The 22,747-nt window shown below is 31.1% G+C and overlaps 1 protein-coding gene across 2 annotated transcripts in view; it reads right to left on the bottom strand.

Moving 5' to 3' along the window:
- Window positions 1-1,148: 1,148 nt before the first annotated feature.
- LOC130664264 (Krueppel-like factor 3) overlaps window positions 1,149-22,747 on the bottom strand; it is a 213,761-nt gene continuing 192,162 nt past the window's right edge. For both annotated transcript variants that reach the window (XM_057464138.1, XM_057464140.1), the window contains 3 exons: window positions 20,133-20,391; window positions 16,309-16,529; window positions 1,149-6,793 (listed from right to left, as the gene is read on the bottom strand). In XM_057464138.1, the coding sequence (XP_057320121.1) occupies window positions 6,621-6,793; window positions 16,309-16,529; window positions 20,133-20,391 (653 nt within the window). In that variant the 3' untranslated portion in view covers window positions 1,149-6,620. The remainder of the gene's footprint in view (window positions 6,794-16,308; window positions 16,530-20,132; window positions 20,392-22,747) is intronic.

Genomic DNA, 22,747 nt, shown 5'->3' with positions numbered 1-22,747 from the left:
TAAGATAACGCGGTGTATGTTTTAACATATATATATAAAGAGAGGACAGGGATAAAAATATGTCCGAGGACCACCATATCGTAAAGATCGAATGCGCCGATATTGTACAAAGTTACATGCAGGTCATCAAGAACAAGAGAGTAAAAGACGAATCTGCTAGTCCTCTTACTTTACTCTTTACTTCGCCATTATGTATACATATATACGTATTACTAAATATATTACAGTGTGTACTGTTACAAAGTAAAAAGTAATGAGAATAGTACGTAATAAAAAAAAAAAAAAAAAAAAAAAAAAAAAAAAAAACAAGTACAGAAGGTGAAGGAGAAACGTCCAATCTGAAATGAAAAAATCTATGTTATTTTTTTTGCTGGATTTTATACTGCGGTGAAGACATCTTAGACCCGATGAAACTGTAAAGTACCTTGTCCCGACTTCCTCAATCCTCACGTAAGCTCAAGTAAACCCACAAGATACAGATGAGAGTACGAAGGGATTCGTGACAACGTAGACGTCTACAGCGACTGGTGTCCTGGTGTGTATAGATGTATAGACATATATATAGATGTTGTAAATAGAGTGTATTAGAAGATTAAACTAAACTTTTCCATTCACTCGCTCTGTCTCTATCCATTAAAAAGAGTACACTAACTACTCGCAAGCGAAGTAATTTCTGGGTAATAAACAAGATAAAACCAACTTTAGATTTTTTTAAAATTTTAATTTCATGACCCTGCCAAATACAGTAATAATAGTAATCATGATAGCAATAATATAGTAATGATAATAATAATAATAATTAAAAAAAATATTATTTAATAATAATTATAATAGTAATAGTAACATAAGTATTATAATTAATAATAGTAATAATAATAATAATAATAATGATGATAAAAATAATAATAAGTAATATCTAAAAAATATGTAACCATCTTGATAAAATTATTAACAGCTACCGGTGCGTCGTTGTGCAACATGATATATGTGACGTATGTACACACTGATATACGCGTTTTTTATTTTATTTTTACTTTTTCTTGTATAACTGAATAAAAAATCTGTCGTCAGATTTTTTATTTTACATTTTTCATACAAGACTTTTTTTTTTTTTTATCAATTAATCAATTATACGACACTGTCAACACATACGTATATATATATGGATATTATTTTTGTATTTTCATATAAATATATATATTAGTGCGTATTTATATTTTATTCACTATTTCGTCATTTTTATTCCGCTTACGGATACGTCATTTTTTTACTTAATTATATAATTATTTTATGCCATTAATATGTAGGTTTTTTTTTTTTTAAATATAATTTGTAATAAATAAATTAACCAGAATGATTACAACGAATCGTTACACGATAACAAATGTGTTACAACCACAATTTACAATAAACATATACTTAAATATAATAGTAGTAATTATTAATAATATTATATATATTATTAATAAAAAAAAAATTAATAATAATTATAAACCTTCCCTTAAACTCGTGGCGCGCGTAAAAAATATAAGCAACAAAATTATAATTATTAGTCTTGTATAAAAAGTTAATATAATGCCTTTTTTATACAGCGTTTTATTTATTTTTTTTTTATTTATTCTTTACTAATTTCTTATAAATAAAGACTACAGCTAAATATATTATTGCGTATTAATTAAATATTAAATCTTATAATAAAAATTGCAGCGCGCCGATGATAAAAAACAACAGTTTAACAATATTTAAATCAATATTTAACAACAAACAAATCAATTGAGAGGTCTAATTAATTTACAAAGCAAATAATTGTCAATGTGACAAAGAAAATATATATAAAATTTTTTATCACAATTCCGTAGACACAAATGTGTCATAAATACTTAATAATAAGTCGAATAAATATGAAAAACTTTTAATGAGCATAAATTTTCCTCTCGTTTTTAAAATTAAAATCGCGCGCCGCACAGCAAACATATATATATAAATTATATATATATATATATATAAATCCGTGCGAGATCCGAGAGATAATTACTGGCCCCCATTGGTTATCAAAGAGAAATTTCTTACGCATTACGTGATAGTTGCGACTAAGAATATTCTCATTTAAACTTGTAAGGATACATTTTATAACTTTTTGTTCTTGATATAAATCTTATAAATTTACAAACTATGTACAGTGATATTTTTATTTAAATGCTTAGGGTCTATATTTTTTTTTTTATTATTTTTTATCTAAATTTTATTTGTAACTAAACTGTAATTTTTCTAACCATGCCCACTGATAACATTATTATTATTTATTTAGTTTTTTTTTTTTTACATTTAATTGTAAAAAAAAGTGCACTGTCTACTGGCTATTTTTTTTTGACTACAGATACAAATTTAAAAATTAAATCCTTAGCTTTTGAAAATTAATTTTATTTGTCACTTGCAAAAAGGTGATTAATAACAAATAGGAAGCGTTGAAGGAAAGAAAGTTTTGAATTTCAAAAATTTTTGTTCGACTAATCATTGAAATTTAACCGATTTTTCAAAATTAATTATTGAAATTTAAAATTACTATTGAATTGACCGTAAAATTTGAATTAATAGACAATTTTATTATCAAGGCACTTGAAATGCGAAAATCTAAGAGGGTGGGGTTGCAAAGAAAACCGTCTGAGTTATTTCTTAAACTGCTTCCTATATCCATTCATGAATCACCTTCTAAGGAATATTCAATGGGACTGCATGAGAAATTAGTCTTAATTTATTTTGTCTCCGACGTTACACGATTCCTAATCGTTTTTCTATTTGTAATGCTCTATACAAATGTATAACAGCATCCAAGCATTTACATGACAACATATTCAAAGAAAAAAAAATAAATAAGAAGTATTTGCTAAAAAAATTCCCTCGGTTAAAGTAGAATGCTAATGGACGGAATCGAGGGTTTTTTAAATTTTATTTCTATAATTGATTCGAATTTTGTTTCACGAAGAAAAAAAAATTTCTATATCATTGCGAATTCTCTAATCTCATACATTTAAAATAATATATGAGTAAATTGAAATTCTGTAGCATTTTTTCTGTGAATAAATTCTAGATACATAACACTAGAAAATTTGTTCAAAATTGTTTTTAATTGTGCGTGACCCGATTTATGTTAAAAAAATTTTCTAATTTCGAAATTTCAATTTTTTCCCGCGTATTTGACAGTTAATTTAACAATAAAATATAAATTTTACTATGCTTCAAAATTTACCATTAAATGAAAATTTTTTAAAATTTAAGTCTCGCATAATTTTAAAATTTACCATTAACTAGAAATTTAAAAAAATTAGCAGTCTCGTATAATCAGCAAAATTTAAAAAACAGATTTTTTAACGCAACCGATTAATTTTGTCGAGTCAATTAAATTTAACTGCCAATTAAATTTAAAAAGTGCCGCAAAAACGGAATTAAAATCCGAAAAAAATTGAGCAGATTCAAATTCTAAAAAATTAAATCCTTATATTAATGATCCAAAATATAATTTCACAATTATGTGATAGTATCTGCTACAAGTAATGAAACGGAAGTAAGTAAACAAGCATTAAATAAATTAACCATGATAATTATTCAAGGCACTATAGGCGACTTATATAATTAGAATACCAAGATGATTATAATTATTAATAATAATAATAATAATATTCTATAATAATAAAAATAATAATGATAATAACGCACAGACGTTATACATACGTCGTAACGATCAAAGGCACTATTATCTAATCAAGTGTAACGGCGTAATAATTAATTAATTAATTTATTTATTTATAAATAATAATATTTGTTAAATATTTTATTAAACTGGCTCTAGCATATACTGGCATCTCGTTGTGCATCTCAATGTTAATATTAAATTATTTATAAAACCATTAAAATTACTCTCTCTACATATTTGTTGCATAATTACTCTGTGCATTGTCATTATGATGGCGAAAGTTTTCGGTTCCTCACTTTTTATTAAATAAAATATTCAACTATTCTCCGAAACCATTGTGCTAAACAATTATTTAACTCAACAATACCAAGTCTGGTTACTTTAATTACTAATTACCTCCAATTAATTTTTAATTTTAATTTATTATTGCTATTGAAATTATTTTTAATAAAATCTGCTCGTGTTAAAGTGCTTTATAAATAATAATCATAGTCTACGGCAGTGATTTAATTTTGTTAAATTACTTTTTTTTTTTAAAGCGATTTCTAGTAGGACGGTAATTATTAAATAGTCCCGATTCAAAAAAATAACTTGATTTTGACTTAATTAACTCGATTGTGGCTGCTATAATTTTTGTGACTTGCATTTGATCAAGTTAACTTCATTTTGGCTATACCTACTTTTGTTAACGTTAATATGAATTCTTTAACCTTTAAACGATAACTCCGGTCTGGTAGACCGCTAATCAAATTTAAAACCGATAAAACCTCTTTGAATATGTTTATGTTAAAATGTTAATTAATGTGAAGTTTCAAAATATATCAAATTTATATTATCATCAAATCATGTCTTTTTCATGGATATAGTTTTATTCGTGTAATTGATAAAATCCCCTTCTCAAAAGTGAAAAAATCGAATGTACTTCTATTAGCGGTCTTTAAGACCGGCATTACCTGTAACGTGCAAATTTTTAGGCTTACCGTTAAAAGGTTAACTTAAAAATTTAATCCAACTCAGTAAAGTTTGACTTGGATTCGATTCAAAAATTCAAGTCGACTAAGGCAAATTAAAGTCACGTTGACTTGGATTTGACTTTAATTAAAGTCAACTAAATCAAATCTACTCTCTTAAATTAGAAATAGTAAAAAAAAGTGACTATTCACTGTTTACTAGTGAAAAGTATGTCACTAATTCAAATAGTGGTATACTTTTCACTGCCGAATAGATAAAGCTGAAGCTAGCGGCCGTAATAAATAGCGACCAGGCAAAAATTGTTGGCCGTTACTTATTACTGCCGCTACACAGAGAAAAATGTTGGCTCAAAGTCTACTAATTTTTATTATGCTGACGACCAAACCTGAAACAGGAAGTGAAGCATCCAAAAAATTATTGTTCTTATAAAAAATTACTATGCCGCATCACAATTATTATAAGGTATGAAAATAATTGGTATAAAAACTTATCGATAAGTTTCTCGCGCGTAGTAAGTATTGTGATACAGCATAATCATTTTTCGTATGAGTATAATAATTTTTTGGATGCTTCACTTCTTGTTTCAAATTTGGTCGACAGCATAACAAAAAAATTGGTAAGTTTCGAGCCATCACTTTTCTCCGTGTAGTTTCAGCTTCATGCTAAATAGTGATTGTCACGTGACTTTCACTAATTCGATTTTACAGAGTAAGATAACGTGATTTCAATTTGACTTAGTTGGCGTAAATCGGTACTAAGTAAGACAACTCAGTCAAAAACAAGTAAAAAACAAATGTGTTTTCATATCTTAAAATATTTTCCATTTATAAAAAAAAAATAACTGAAATTTGACTTGATTTTGTCTTGCTAGATTTGCTTTTTTTACAATTTTTAAAATTACGCCAAAATCAAATTATTTTTTTGACCCGGGGTGACACTATAAAGCATTTTTATAAATTAATTTTTTTTTTTTAATATTATTGTACAGCCTTAACTGCCAGCCTGCACTTTGGCACCTTTCACACAACATAAATTCACGACAAATAGGTACAAGTTTAATTTATTTATATATTATACTTTATATATATTTATATATTCAATTAAATATTATTGCTTCAATTTACCTATTAGAATTATTACTAGTTTTTTTTTTATTTCATTTATCTATTTTTTTTAGATTATATAATTATATTATTAAATAGACCGGAATTAATACTTGACTATTTAAATATTAAAAAAAAAAAAAACTTATTTATGATTGTCCGTTTTATATAAACGCGGAATTCTTCTTTTATAATTTTTTAAAAAATTTTTATTAATTACTACCGATAGTTAAATAATTTTTTTTTTTATTTTAATAATTATTCACAATCACGATTGTATTTATTTAACTGAGCATGCTAAGTCCCAAGCTCCATCAAAGGAGTTGTCATTTTCTCTTTAATAACATTTTTATTTTATTTATTTAATTACTTTTATAATTAACTATATAAACTTATTATTATACTTTTACTGGCTCCATTTATTATTATGATAGTAAATCAACATTGCTCTAGACTAGTTGAGCTGGCCTTAATAAAAAAACGTTCATTTGTAATAAAATAACCGAATTAATAATAACATTTTTTAAAATTCAAACTAATTCGCGCCCGAATTTAAATCATTCAAGTCTGCGCGGGCATTATATATTTTCGCTATTTATTTAACAAAGACGTTTTTGCTTGATTTTATAATTTTTTTTACTTATTAATCGTAAAAATAATAATAATTATAATAATAACTAATGAAAAAAAAAACGTGTTACGTTATTGGCCCGCAGTCCCGCGCGAAATAGCGCGCACCTCGAGGGAAAGGGTTGTCTCAGGTCCCGAATGTATGTGTAGTTAAATCGTCAACTTGGTCTAGGATTTTATTTATTTATTATTCAAGATTCCATATATTTAGGCTCTCATATTTGTCAGTGCCTCTTCATGTGCAGTGACAGGTGATCGCTCCGTGAGAACGACCGCTGACAAAGATGGCACTTGAATGGTTTTTGTCCCGTGTGCTTGCGATAGTGCCGCGTCAGCTCGTCCGAGCGGGCAAATTTCCACGTACATCCTTCCCACGTACATTGATATGGTTTTTCTCCTGAAAAAATCATTTAAAAAAATAATTATTAACATGACACTGTCATTAATTTTTTATAATTTTTTAACCTCTAATGTAAAAAAATCGGTGTTCAAAATGGACTCAATTTAATACCACGCGGTGTTAAAATGAAATAATACAAGTGTAGGCGGAGTAATTTGGCGGTGTTAAATCGGTGTGAAAAAAATTCCACGTATAGAAATTAAAAAAAAAATTTATTACATATAAAAAATATAAAAATTTAAGAATATTATCTGGAGGAATTTTCAATTTTGTTAAGGTCTTATTTAAATAATTATTTATGTTACACGGAATTTATTAAAAAATTACACAATTTTACGCCCAGCATGTCAATCAATAATAATTTAATTAATTAATTAAAATGCTGTTTAATTGTACACTGTAAAAGATTTAGGTGTAAAAATGGACCCGGAGGACTTTACACGTTCATATCGTGTGAAACATCGGTGTAAAAATTCTCTCGGTGTAAATTTTCCATCCGTAATATTAACACGGTGTAGTCTACTTTTTTTACACCGTTCCGTGTTACTCGGTGTGTTTTTGTTGGATGATCAACAGTTGACCATTGAATATTTTTAGTTACTTAATTTTAACCCTTAATTAATAAGTATATTAATATTATTTATACATTAAATAGTTTTCACCCGGAATTCGGTGTAATTTTCACTCTAAAATTTTTACACCGGGTCCATCAAATTTTTTACAGTATAGTGATCGAGTAAGTAAAAATATTCACAAAGTAAAACATTTTCACCGAAAAATATTTTAACACCGGGAAATTTTTTTAATACCGCTTTTGGTGTTGAAATTGACCACCAGGAAATTTTTCCAACACCGTTTTTGGTGTCGAAATTTAACACCGAAAATTTTAACACCTACACCGCTAATCTCAGGGATATGATCAGACCTTTTATTCAATACCCGGGATATAAATTTGTACAAAAAAAATTATAACAAATCTCGGAAAAAATATAGAAATAAATTTCTTAAAAAATTTAGATTTTTTTCGGGTCCGGAAAAATAAATTTTATTTTAAATTACTTGCCTACTAATTTATAAGTGGATTATAATTTTTAGTACAAATATTTATTATAAATTATTATTGCAAGAGAAAGCATTAATTTATGATTAGTATTAATTACGTCAATTTATTGACGATTAAATTTTATGTTTGTATTTTATCAAACATAAAAATTTTTAAATTTTCATTTATATTTGCATAACATTGTAATTACATTTCTGATGTAATAGAATTAGACAGTAATCGTAAAAAGTAATGACTAATAAGTAATAACTCTAATTGTATTAAAGAAAAACGATATCTTCGTTAAGTATTTTCGTGCAATAAATATAAATTTATTAAATAAAAAATGAAATAAATTCGATCGATCTCACGATCATGAAGAAGCCTGAGGATAAAACAAGTCACGAGGTCCCCAGCGATACGATCGACCAAGAAAACGGAGTTGGTTGTCTCAAAGTCTTTTCACACCCAATTATTGGCTCGTCAGAGAGTAGTTGGATCAGAGATCGGCATTTGTGAGATTGCCGTGTGTGTGATCGGACATAAGGTCGTCAATGTCGTTGGTATCAATTCCTCAGAGCTGAGACTTCAGTCTGAGTGTACAGAAGTATATCAATCCTAAAACTCATTGACAGTCTGTCGTAATTTTTACTGATCACAACCCATCAATACTTTTTTTACTTTATATATAGATATATCTATACACTGAAACCTTTTGTTTGTCTTTAAAATCGTGATTCGCCAAGTAAAGTGGTCAGTAGAATCCTCAGATGCAATCAAACTTGTAAGTTTTAAGAGTAAGTAAGAAGACTAAGTATTTAAGTTGGCAATCGTTGGGTCGTCTACCTGATCCTATTACCCAGCTAAAAGACTGCTCGGGACTTGACGAGGTGAAGGATATAATGGGATCTTTGGATCAAGACGGATAAAACCTGAGTACTGAGTACTGAGTATGAGCGGACAAGTGCCTCATCTATAGTGAAGAGTTCCCGTGTTTGATCACCGAGGATCGAGCTTAGATTAATTCAGCCTCATTCATTCTTCCTCTTTCTTCATCTCACTATTCTTCCTCTTTTACTATTTACCCATCTAACCTATTCAAACTGATTATACTTGAGTTTCACCGGAGTTTATTCTTCATTGCTAATTGTGTTTGACTGGTTTTACCCGCGATCGTCCATGGTTTTATTACTTGCTCAATTTATTCACAAAACCAAAATCTTCCTTTTCATTTTCATACATTTTCTATCATTTTTATTTCTTATATAAATATTTTATATTTGTTTTCACAACTGTTAGCATTAAAAAAATTGATTTGGTGACAATAGAGCACTACCTCCGCTTCGCGTTCGAGGTGTGCAATTATTGTAATAAATTTTTTGAATGGCTGTGTTGTGTAATTTAAATTTATAACTTCAGTCTTGACATTTCACGCTCAAAACTATACAAATAAATTATTAAATTTTTTTTTTATATATAATTTATCAAAACTCATAACAATGATTTAAAAATTGTAGTTACATTTATTTACAATCCAATAAATAAAACAGGTGTAACTACTTATTATCCCACAGTATGACCTTTAGAGTATTTAAATATTGAATATACAAATCACTGGTAATTATATCAGAACTCGCAATATTTAATTATAAAACCTTCTAATAGAATTATTGAAAGGTAACTTGAGGGTAAATGAGAATTTAAAAAATATATAAATGAGCCAGATATAAACATATCAGGAAATTAAATTCTAAATAGCTGCCCAACTATATATATATATAAACTGATAGAAATCGATCATCATAGGTCGCAGAGGATTGGGTTTGTAGTAGCGATTGCTCGACATTGTATTGCGCAAGACGTCCGTCCGGTAATCGCAAACTAATGACGACCATAAGAAATCAACAGCCAAGAGTTGCGTAATTCTGAGTAATTAGTCCATTTACGAGCTCGGGGCTAAGACTCGGGATGCATATATACCAACAAATATATATATATATATATATATATATCTTTTCCTATGTATCTAGCCATACCCATACCCATACCCACTCATACTTATGGACTTAGGTCTATGGGATAGTCAGATATTATTGCTGGCACATGGTAACGGAGCATTAATATCGCCGTTATTAATGCATTTTCATATTTATTTTAAAAGAACCGACCAACCGTAAGCTTATTGCGCCATATATTAACGCCGCTATTGCTCCAGCTCCAATCCACTCATTAGTCTATACTATTATGTCTATTATACATTTATATATTTAATGTTCTTCTATTGAATTCGTTTATCAAGCTTTTCGTTGAGGAAATTATTCACTCTGCATCATCAAGTTCATATTTATTTATATGCACTGGTCACAAAAATTAAAAGGTATTTAAAAATCCTAAATTTTTTGGTCAACTTCAAAAGGCTGCTTTATTTTACGACAATTTTTCAATAAGTAACAGCCTTTTGAAAATGACCTAGAATTTTTTTTTCTCGAATATTCAGCTTATAAAAATATATATGAATTTGACGATGCAGTGTGAATAATTTTCTGAACGAAATAATGCTTGATATCACGAAATCAATTTGATCAAAATTTTTTTAACTATGCAGTAATTCGACTTATGTTAAAGTAAATTTTTTCAAGGCTTTAAAAGTCTCAATTTTTTCGAGCTTATTTGACAATTAATTTAATCAAAAAATATATACTTTTAGGGTGCGTCATTTCGGTGCAACATTTTTTTTAGGCACATGGGGAAAAAAATTATAGTTCAACACAAAAAAAAAAATTTTCGCGCAAGAAAAAAAATTCTATGTCGATTACAGACCTAGCTCATTGAAAAAATCGATTTCCCATTTAAATAACACGGGAAATTTTTTTTTAACTTTGAATATTTTGAACTCGTTAACAAATCAATAGATCGAATAGAATAATACATATTTGTGTAGGAAATTGAACGATTTACAAAAAAGGACTCTTATCATTTTTTGATAAATCCATCTATTCAAAAGTTATTAGAGCTCGAAGTAAAGTTGGAGATCTTTTTACTTTTCCGGTGAAACTATCAGACTTATCACAAAATGTTACAGGATCTTTTTTGTTGGCAATTTTATTCTCTACAAATTATTATCAGTAAAGTTTTTTAAAATTCCGCATTGTTTTCTAGTTATTATCATTTCAATGTCGAGCTCTTTAAACCGATCTGAACACAACTTTTCTTACCATCAAATTAAAATTTTTTAAAATTATCAGTCTTTTGCATAATCATCAAAATTTCAAATCCGATTTTTTAACGCAACTGATTAATTTTTTCTAGTCAATGAAATTTAACTGAATCACGAAATTTAATTTTAGGTGATCTTCAAAAGGCTGTTACTCTGTTCTACGACCATTTTTTGCCAAGTAACAGTCTTCGGAAATGCCCCGGAAAAAAGTTATAAAATGATGATAGATTCGCTCTGTTGTGCCCTGGTCTCGTATATATGTATGTATATATAAAGTATGAGTATATTAAGTGTACAATTGAGAGGGGAAATGGTTTAAAGTCTGTTCACTTGAATAAATCTTGAGCGAAACAAATGAAAATATATTAAAAAAGTTAAATGTCTGATTAAATTGGAGCATAATATATTTCTTGGTATGACTGTTGAATACTTTTGTGTAATTGGACTCAATAAAGCGATGATGCATGTAATGTTTGGGAAGTATTAAAGATACTCGTAAATTCTGGTAATACTTTGTAGTGGGTCAATAAATAATTCGTGTTAATTTAATACTAAACAATAAATTGACTTTTGATTTTATATTTTTGAGATAATAATTGGATAAAAAATTAATATCTGTGATTTATTTATCAATTATCGCAAAATGATTCGAGAGCTTGTTAAATTAATTTGGTTGTAATAACGAAAAGAAAGATGACATGAGAGGTTTGAGAAATTTAAAAACCCTGGGGAGTAAGAGAAACGAAAAATAAAATAAAGTGATATGAAGAAGTGAATCAGGTGGTTTGGAGAATGAGAATCACGTTAATCGAGTGGGCATAATATATTCGAATAAAGTTTACGAGGACGTAGTTACATATACATTTGCAGATATTTATCCCGGGGCGTTTATGAGTCGGTCGTCATTTAACTGCTCGGTGCATCAGCGATGAGATGTAGCCTCTCGTTCAATGGCTTTAATTAACGTCTTAAGTAGAACTTTATTATAGAGCTTTCTCAGCTCGGTGCTCAAGATAAATATGACGATGCGACACGCCCAGGATTTGTTAAAGTATTTCATTGTATGTAGGGGAGACCGGACACCACGCGATATCTCAGTAATGTGATAAAAAAAAATTCTATTTTTTTTTTCATTCTTACGATTTTATAGGATTTATGTATACGTAAATTCAAAGCGATACAAAGCCAGGGTAAAACGGAGAATATAAAAAGTAAAAAAAATAGTTTTTTTTGTTATAAAAAATTATTAAAAAATGTTGAAAAGTTTCCCGGGTCAAAAATAAAACTTGATTCAGGCTCGTTTCAAATTATTTCCTTTTGAAATTATCGATTTGCCGACGATTTTTCGATAAGATCACGACTTTTTCGACTTGAATTAAATTTTTTTCAACTTTTTGAACTTTTTTCATCTTAGTTTCAACTTATTTTAACTCATTCGTGTTTTTTGATCTTAGTTTCGACTTATTCGTCTTTACTTCGAGCACGATAGTCATTCACCTTACTTTTGACTTGCTGAATCAAATCGAAAAAAAGTTATTTATTCGTCTTACTTTCGCCTTAATATATAAAAATTATTTCACCTTAGTTTTGACTTTTTCGCCTTATAATTTAAGTCGAATAAGTCTAAAGCAAGTCAATTTCGACTTGATTTCAACTTTTCCGTCTTAAATTGTTACTAAGTAAGCTAGTTAAGTCTAAACCAAGGCAAAAACTTAATATATTTCATATCTCCGTAAAAAAAGTCGAGTTTGTCTTGTGAAGAACGGCTCCAAATTTCGACTTGGTAAACAAGTTTTATTTTTGACCCGGGTTGTTAGATATAAATAAAAAAATTAATTATTCACTCAAGCAATCCCTCGTGCGCAGTTTTCTCTACAGAAAAATTCACATCCATTTAAATTTTTGAGATCTGCAATTACAGTTGACCAACAACTGACCTTGCTTACCTCTTTACATAAACTTAGTCCCCTATTACCTCAATAACATTTGACATAACATGCAAATAACAAATAAAATAAAATGAAATCCTGATATGAGGTCTCTCGATGAGTCCCAGAGCGTACGCGTGAGATCATCTCATCTCCAAGACGATAGACCATCTGAGGTCAGCCGCACGGGAAACCGTTGACCTCACAAGGAATGTGTACGTTATGTTGCATAGCCTGTGGCCCGAGGGTTTACGCGGGGGTGCATTGTTCATGTCAGAGTACATCCCGTCTGGTCGCGTCCCACGGCGGCAGTTGGAAAGATAATTCAGGTTAATTCATATGTAAAATCCCTTCCTCCTGTCTATCAACCGTCACGCTACCTTTCATATTTGCTATTTATATTATTTTTTAATGTATAATAAATAAATATATAAATATATGCTGTGCTATATTTCCCTATTATAAATTTATCAGCGCGAAAAATTAAATATTCCCGGTAAAATATCAATAATAGCTGCTGAGAGGGATAAAAAATGACTCGAATGAATGGGTGTCGTGTATACTAGACGGACATACGGAGAATATAAAACGTGTGTTAACACACGTAATAAAGTAAGAGTAAGAGTGTTAAAGTATACGTTGTATAAAATAATTAAGACCGATTTAAAATAGATATTTAAGCTGTGAGAGTGTTAGACACGCTGCGTAGTTTAAGATAATAGGTGCTATCTCCTCGACTAATGGATCCCATGGGTGTCGCTTAAAACGCTCCCAGTGTGGGTAATGATGTTTTATCGATTCGCGGATCCTCGTAACTTAAGCCCCCTATAGCAACACAAATACACTATAGCCACTTTGCTGTTGCACTCTCTACATTTTAAAACTACGATACAATATAGTGTCCAGTGTGTCGAACGTGTACACACTGTCTGAGTATAACCGACCTCTAACAGTATATTACTGGCTGGCTAACTATCGTTTCCTATCCCAGAGTCCAGAGACCAACAGACCAGAGGTAACCCATGTTTTCCTCCCTCGCAATAAGAAACAACTATAGTTATAGACAATCAATAAATCCTTTATTTTATTTTACCTATTGGTTAAATTACTTCCGTATCAATAAAAATATTTTATTTACTATCTTTGCATGAAAAAAAAAAAAAATCTCTTGAGTGAATGATTACCCATTAAATTTTTCTTACTAAATCCGAAAGGGATAAATTATTTTTGTGGTATTGTACTGTACAAAATTTACGGAGTGAACCCGGATTAAATCGGGAGTGAGTGCGCAGTAGATGACTGAGTACTTATTTAAACCCCTTGGAGTAACCCCACTTCGAAAGGAAGTTTATTTTGATATTGAAACTCTGAATCGGAGTGAATGCGAATTTAAATAAAATCTAGATCACTCCGAAATCACTCATCTGAAAAAAAAACTTTCTACCCGAGTCGAAATTTAGAGCCTACATAGGCCGCTCTAACCCGAAATAGATCCGATTGAGAGCCCTGTAGTCCTTTCGCTCCGACTTTGAACCCAGAGATCCGAACATTCACTGAGAGATCCGATTTTGAACCTTCAAGTCCGACAATATTAGTCCCGTAATAAATTTCGATTCATTATAATTTAATTATTTATGATGATATAAAAAAATTAAAGATTTTAAAAAATTACTTGTAAGCATTATTTTTATGCCATGCAACGAAATTTATATGAAATTAATTATTATTGTTATTATTATTATTATTAATTTATTATAAAAAATTGAACTATTAACAGCATTTGCTATATATTTTGATAATTTTGATTGAAATTATTGTAACCATTGTGAATGAAAATAAAATCCAGAGTAACATAGATTATTATTTATCATAATATTAATAATGCTAATGATATTAATAATATGAATATTATAATTATTACAATAAAATAGGGCTCAGAGGTTCAAAATAGGACCTAATTTTAATTTTCATCAGATCCTATAATATTGAACCCTAAAGTGCTGAAAACGTAAATTTGTAGCACTTCAGGACCAAAATCGGACCTAATTTAACTAGGAAACAGACTCTATTTTGAGCCTCCAAGTCCGAAATAGATCCGACTTTAGAAGGTTCAAAATAGGCTCTAAATGACGACTCGGGTATATTTACTCCGTATGCGAAGTGATTTTTTCTAAAACTCCAAAACTCCGCGTGAATTTAAATTCAAATAAAATCCGTAGCCACTTTGAATTCACTCCCGATTTTTCAAGTGTAATTTTATTTTACGACATTAATGTCGACAATATTTATTTAAATGATATATTGTAATTTGTGTAATTGGTTTTTTTTTATTATAAATTTTTCAGCCCCATTTTTCCGTGTGCGCTATTTTTATTCACTCAATTAAATGACTGATTTTATTATTCAGGAGTTAATTAAATAATTAAATTTTTTTTCATGTAATTGAATAATGTGTTTTAGTTGGAAAAGTATAAAAACGGTATATGCGTAACAGTACAATTGAATAAAATAAGTAAAATATTTCCCCACTGCAATGACATTATAATACAGGAAGTAAAATAATAAATTATATTCCTCAGGATTTTAATTACTAGAAATAGTTTTATTCGCACCTCTGACGTCTTCACTCGCTGACACGCCGGTTGATTAACGAGTGTGTCGGTACGATTAATCCAATTACGCGGTTCTCTCCACGGCGCTTAAAGACTAAACTATTTTCCACGCGCCTGCTCTCCCTTATAGAGCTCACCCGCTTACAATATACGTTTTTTTTCTTTTTTTTTTTTCCCTCGAGAAGTCGAAGAAAATAATAACACTTGGATTGTATTAATATAATCCCGCACAAAGGGGCGCAAAAAGCTCGCGGTTATTTATGAGGATCGTGAAGCGCCACACTGTCTAAACGTTTTTTTTAGTTATTAAACAATAATCCGGCTTATTATCATAATCATAAAGATAACAAGTAAAACAACCTGGGAGCTGGAATAATAACATAATGTAATTAAAGTATAATTGTTTAAAAGCTGTATTAACATAAAATTATGGCAGCAGTGGCGACGTCTCGCGTTACAAAAAGCATATTTCCTCAGATATATATTATATATGTTTGCTATATTATATATGTAGACATGTAATGGACAGGAGGAAACCGAGGCCACGAGGCCGTGAAATCATCCGTGAGCGCGAGCCTATTGTCCGCGTAATTAATTCCTTTTTAGGATAAAGTAGCGTCAATGTTGAACATAACGTCGACGTCCATCAACATCAACAGAAATGTTAACAGGAGTTTTGAAAAAAATTTATGAATTTAATTATTTAAACTTACCGGTGTGCGTTCGCTTGTGTGCCTTAAGGTGGGAACTCTTGGTGTAGACTTTGTCGCATCCCGCGACGTCGCATCGATGGACTTTACGTCGCTTGAGGGCATCCCCGCAATCACTATCGACGTTATTGAGACTACCACCGTGTCCACCGACTCCGTGTCCGCTGTTTCCTCGGCCGCTGAGGCCGATCCCAGGCGTGAGCGCTGGTCGCTTGTGGAATACACTAAGAAATGAAATAAATAATATTATTTATATATAGATATTTATATATATATGAGCTTACAATAATGTATGGTCATAATAACCTTACACACATAAATGCCGAGTACAACGGTACAAGGTTATAAAGCAACAAGAAGTGGATGACAATGAATGATCAAGATCGATGATGGAAACATAAAGCTGGCTGTTAAGGTTTTTTATCCGCGATCGTGCCTGTTTTGGCGATGAGCCTCGAGAGTAGCTAATGTAATAATTTTTTATATATTTTTATGTCTTGGATAATATTGAGAATTATGACGAGTGAGTAAGAGATCAAGAGAGATTAAGAGCGACGATAGAAAAAGGGAGCAACCGAAGGAATAAGAGATAGCAAGAAATTTGACGGCATCATATAACGATAACCTTGGGGATTTATTTAAGATATAGATATATTAATTCGCAACATCTTCATTTCTTTAAAGTTAGTATATGATGGCTGATGGAAAAACTTGCTGGTAATATCCTTTCTCGGCACGACGGCAGCCTACCGATTGTCTACTCGGACATACATCAATAAACTCTTAATAATACATATCTATCGATCGTTATTCTCACCGTACACCAACAATTCAAAGTAATCGAATATAGAAATTGCGTTCGTGACCGCATATACACCGGGATATATACCTATCTCTGTATTACAACAATCCCGTTCTTCGTCCATCACTATTACATTTATACCCATATCCATATCCATATTTATGTACCCTCCCCTCTTTGCATTATGCATAATTCCATTTTCCAATGCCCGACCTAAACCAGGATGAGTTTCGTTTAAAATAGCACGTGGTCAGTTTCATTTTATCAGTTTTTAAGACCCCCCGCGAACTCGTCTTGCTTCAACACCTCTCAACATTGCCTTATATTACTCGCTTTGGCTCTTTTTACTTTTTACTGGCTATAAGAATAAGAACAAGAAATAATTTAAAAAAAAATATATATATATATATATATACAGACTCTGTTAAGCGAAACAACTGTGGGTGATCTCGGTAATTGATATAAGGGCTTACAGGTTCTCTTCGCTTCACGGAAGTTGATATTTTATTTAATATCCTTAATTATTTCATTCAAATTAATATTTTATCAGAAGTTATTAGAGATGGAAAAGTTGTAAACTAGATCCAAGTACACGGAAAAAAAACTGTTCCCGAGTCAAAAAACAAATTTTATTTTAGTCCTCAAAAGTCTCAATTCCTTTGATATTTTATTTACTGCCCAGAAAGTAACTCTACTTTAGTACTCAAAATCCTCAATGAGAACTATGAGGTTTAAATGCGAATAATTTATCGATTTTTAATTGTAACTAAGACCTCAAAATCCTCAACAAATGAAAAGTTATACTTCGGACTTTGAGAAATTTTAGATAGGAAAGGGAAGGGAGAGAATACGTCGAATGAGACTTTTGAGGTTCAAATGCAGATTAAATTATTCCTGTATGTTCTGAGTATTTTGAGGCTCTTATCTAGATTATGTTATTCCAGTTTAGTCTTCAAAGTGGTAAAATGGGTCGCAACTACTACTTTGAGGGCTAAACTAGGATAACTTTCTATACTGTCGTCAATCTTAAAATTTTAAATTGATCCTCAAAAACTTCATTGAGAACTTTGAGACTTAAATCTGAATTTGTTTTTTGACTTGGGTTGCTGCAACAAGACATTATCGTGTAGCAGCTACAGGACTTAGTTCTGTTATAGTTGCAGGACTTGCCCTGTAGTATTTAAAAGATCAGTCCTGTTGTAGTCACAGATTTATTCCTGTTGCAGTCACAGGAATAGTTTTGAATTCGTAATAAGTATAATAATGTCAATTACTAGAGTTGAGAATCAACGCCATTAAAAAATATGATTTTACTATATATATACATATAGTAAAGTGTATATTTACTAAATATGACTACAAGAGGAATAAACCTGTGGCTGTAACAGGACTGATCTTGAAGCTGTAATAAGGCAAGTCCTGTAAGAACTTTCTTGCAGCAACAAACTCGTGCTACAGGACCTATTGTTATTGCAGTAACAGTTATTTTTTGTGTGGTATATAAAGTTTTTAATATGAATCCATTTGCTTCAATTCATGTATAAGTTTAAACGGATGTATACTCATGTGTTTAAATTTCTTTACGGTACGAGTATTACTCATGCGTGTATGCGTGTGAATATATGAAACGAAGGAATAAGGAACCTAAGAGTAAGAGTCAGGAATATGGTATATCGAGATCGAGAGCCGTTTCCCACCGTGAAATGACTCCCAGCGGAATCGATCGGGTTATACTACACGTCGATTCTACTGGACGGCCGCGTGCGACTCGATTGGACGCACGTCGTGATGAAATCCCTTAGCGTATTGAGTAGTCTATATATAAATATATACGTGTATATAGTTGGTAACTCTTAATAACGACTCGTATGTTGGTTACGTTCAAAGGCATACGTTGGTCAATCTATGAGTATAACTCGTCCTTCGAAAACACGAATTATTTTCCCATAATTTACGTACAACAACAACAACAACAACAACAACAACAACATCAACAGCAGCAATATCAGATATTTTTACAATAATCACAACATTTTTATTATCAGTTGACGTTTTAATAGCCGGTATAAAAGTATCTTTTTAATTAATATCGATTTCTGATTTAATGTTTTGTGCAGTAAAATAAAAATCAAAATAATTGCTAATTGGAAATAAGATTTTATTATAAAAAATTTGTGTTATGGATAATTCGTTATAAACATACAGTAATGGAAATAGTGGATATATAAAAAATAAATATATTTTCTAGCGGTACTTTGAAGTTTATCTGCTGGGAGTTGCGGACGATTATAAGAGAGATATTTACCAATATATTAATAAAATGTTTGTAATTTATATAAATATTTAAAAATAAAATAAAAATAGTTTAAATTGTGATTTAATAAACTGTAGACTCTATAGGCTGTACACGGGCTTAGATTTTCTCGTAAAGTATGCACTCGAGTAAGAGTACGGATGTACGGGAATTCACCGCGGGAGGGTGTCTGTGGTATGAATATGCGGGCGACTGTCCGCACAAGTTATCATATTATATATCTATCTATCTATCTTGACTATTTATTTACGAGCTACGAAATAATCAAAATATCATAAGTGATGCATTAATAAATTAAACCCATCGCAATTATAAATAACTAAATAACTTGAATAAATATTTATATTTATTATTTACAAAATAATAATTCAAACTTTTATCGTATTATGCCGTCTAATGCAATAATTTCGCGCTAATTTATCAGCTTCCTGCTCGAAAGAGGTCAATCGAAATTTCTCTTCTCGAAACAAAAAATATATTCACGAGCTAAAACTTTCACGAGTTAAATGCTAAATAAATATTTAATTGTTTTTTTTTTTTTAATTTTACTTTTGTTAGTTATCTTGTGTACAAAGTACTTTATAGAGTCTCAGGTGGACATGAACACACCCTGAGCTCTCAGAAGAGCCGCAAGGATTTTTGGGAACCGAAAGAGCCGATGAAAAAAAACAAGACGAATCGACACGAAATAAAACAGGATTGTGTACTTACAGTGAGGCCTCTTTTATCCTTTGTAGAGCGAGGAGGGCCGCTGAGGAGGATACGAAAACAGGATCAGGTGGTTCAATACCACAGACTGATACTTCTCTCTCCCTGACGCGGTCCCGTTGCCTCTCGCGGTGCTCTCGATCTCGTTCCCGGTGTTCTCGCTCACGTTCTTTATTTCTGCTCGCGTCTCTCGGTTCCCTCTTCCGGTCTCGTTCCTGTTCGCGTTCCCTCACTATGTCCACTAGTGGTAATGCCGGTGACACTGTAACAAATTAATTAAAACAATAAATAAATAAATAAATAAATAATTTAATGAAAGAAGAAAAAAAATTGGCTGCATTTAATTTTTATCTCAAACTGGCGCCCAATACATGTGCGGTAAATACATAAATGTTTTCATACATAATGTTAAGTAGACAAGGCTGTGTATCATGTTTTAGTTTCTGGCAAAAAACGCGGAATACCGATTTACTCTCGATACGTCTGAGAGATGGATCGGTCGGACGATAGATCGATCGATTAATGCCGATGATACGCACGCATTAACGTCCTTGTCGTGTTTACTCGTCCTAAGTACATGACATGTTCATGTAAGTAAATAATATTCTGTGCAATATGATAAAGGCTTTCCGGATGCTCTAGATTTCCCGATTCGCAATAACACTGTTCTCAGTAATCACACGTTCTTGTCTCTAATCCATCAAATCAAGGACTACGCCTTACTTTTTTTCTCTCTGCTACTAACTGGGTCATGATTTTGGCTCCGAGGTCAACAGTTACTATTTATTGACACACGTCTCAATGTGAAATGTCTGAATGCCCATAAATATACAACCGCTAAGATTAATTATTGTAGTTGGAGAAAAAAGGATAATTGACATGAAAGATTAACTTTTGTAGACGCATGTATGTTAATAAAGTTTTGAATTTATTTGACATTTTAGTTGTAAACAAATAATAGCTTTCATACCGAGCACCGAGTCCATACTTTCTTTTAACGAGTAAGAGACACATGAAGAGATAACGATATTAAAGCAATTTCCTTGTACTTGAGAGCCCACGAGACCCGGCCACCAGCCATCAACCGCTTAATTAACTGACTACACACTGAACTCTGTTGTTATTGGTTTTTTTTTCTTTTTTATTAAAAACTATCCCCGGCTCTTTTTTTCTCTCTCTTGCACTTGTTCCCCATATATTTATATTTTATGCTTGTTAACTTTTCTCGGGACTGGGACCGGGACCGGGACTTGGTCAGCGGAAGGCTAAGGTCTGTGATCTTCGACATGTAATGACGTCGAGTGATCATGAAGATACCAACTGACAGGTCGCTCGGCAGACTCATTGGGATCCGTGACCCTCTACTCCGCGTATATGTATTATACTATTCTTAATGCTGCGGCTAACCCCGCGAGCATTTACCAGTAATAGCCGCAGCAACAACCCAGCTTAACTTAAAGTTACTGAGTTGATGCATATATTCCATGTTTGTTGGTTTCATCCAGTCTCGCTACTCTTGTTCATTTTATTGAGCTTACCGGCAAGTGAACCGTAGATGTAATATCCATACTGGAGATAGAATGAGAGAGAGTAGGTAATTGATAATGTTTAACTCGGAGGTTAATCCGTCGATTTATGGCCCAAGTGTGTAGCGAACATTTTTTGAGATGAGCCAAATTGAGGGATAATCGGCAGACGCTAATGCCTCGCTGTCGAGCGGATGAGATAGCTGCCCAGTGGGGTTAAAGTGTACGTTTAGCAATACATTCAAACTAGCTTATGCTGCGTGGGCAACGTGTTTGATTTAATGCGTTTAACAATTGCCTGCATCCATCCCAGCAATATAGACACGTACATCCAATTCATCGCTATATACCTACATCCATCGGCTAACTACATCATAGCTAAATTACTAAATTATTAGACAGCGTAATGCTGCTATCACTATAACTATCAATTACTATTATTATTTTTATAATTATTTATTATCATTATTGAATAAGACCCACAATTTAAAAATTTTACAAGTTCGATTTTGAATTGCACGAATTTTTTTAAGTCCCATAATTTTAGTTAAAAAAAAATCTATGGCCGAAAAAAGGCCGATTCAATTGTCAGTCAAATATCGGCCTATTTAATCAAAACCAAATTTTGAGCCCGATACCTTTCTGGGGCCGATTCGGTATTCTTATCGTCCCATGGTCTTTTTTGTTGTATTTTCGGCCAAATATTTTTACCCGAGGTGTCGCAAAAATTTTTTATTTTTAATACACAGAAAAAAAAGTTCTTAAGACAAGAAAATATTTTGGAAGACAAACGTTTTCGGGAACCAAGTCAAGATTTTCTTGAGCCGAAAGAATTTGTCTTGGTTAAAAAAAATTCGTCTTGGTCGGAGAAGATTTCTACATTATCTGAGAACATTTAGGCTTCCAAAAAAATTTTTTTTAATCAACAATATTTACCTTCAGTCGAGAATTTTTTTTTTCTGTGTAGATACCAAGTGTTTGGAAAATCAAAATGTCTATGCCTTAAGCACTCATGTTATATTAAAGATATTAAAGTGAATTAGAAGATTTTATTGCAGACACAATAATTTGTCATTGAAAACCTTCATATTA

Source organism: Microplitis mediator, chromosome 2 (assembly GCF_029852145.1).
Source record: "Microplitis mediator isolate UGA2020A chromosome 2, iyMicMedi2.1, whole genome shotgun sequence".
NCBI lineage: Eukaryota > Metazoa > Arthropoda > Insecta > Hymenoptera > Braconidae > Microplitis > Microplitis mediator.
Note: the sequence above shows the minus strand (reverse complement) of the source record. Positions and strands in the feature narration are given on the sequence as shown.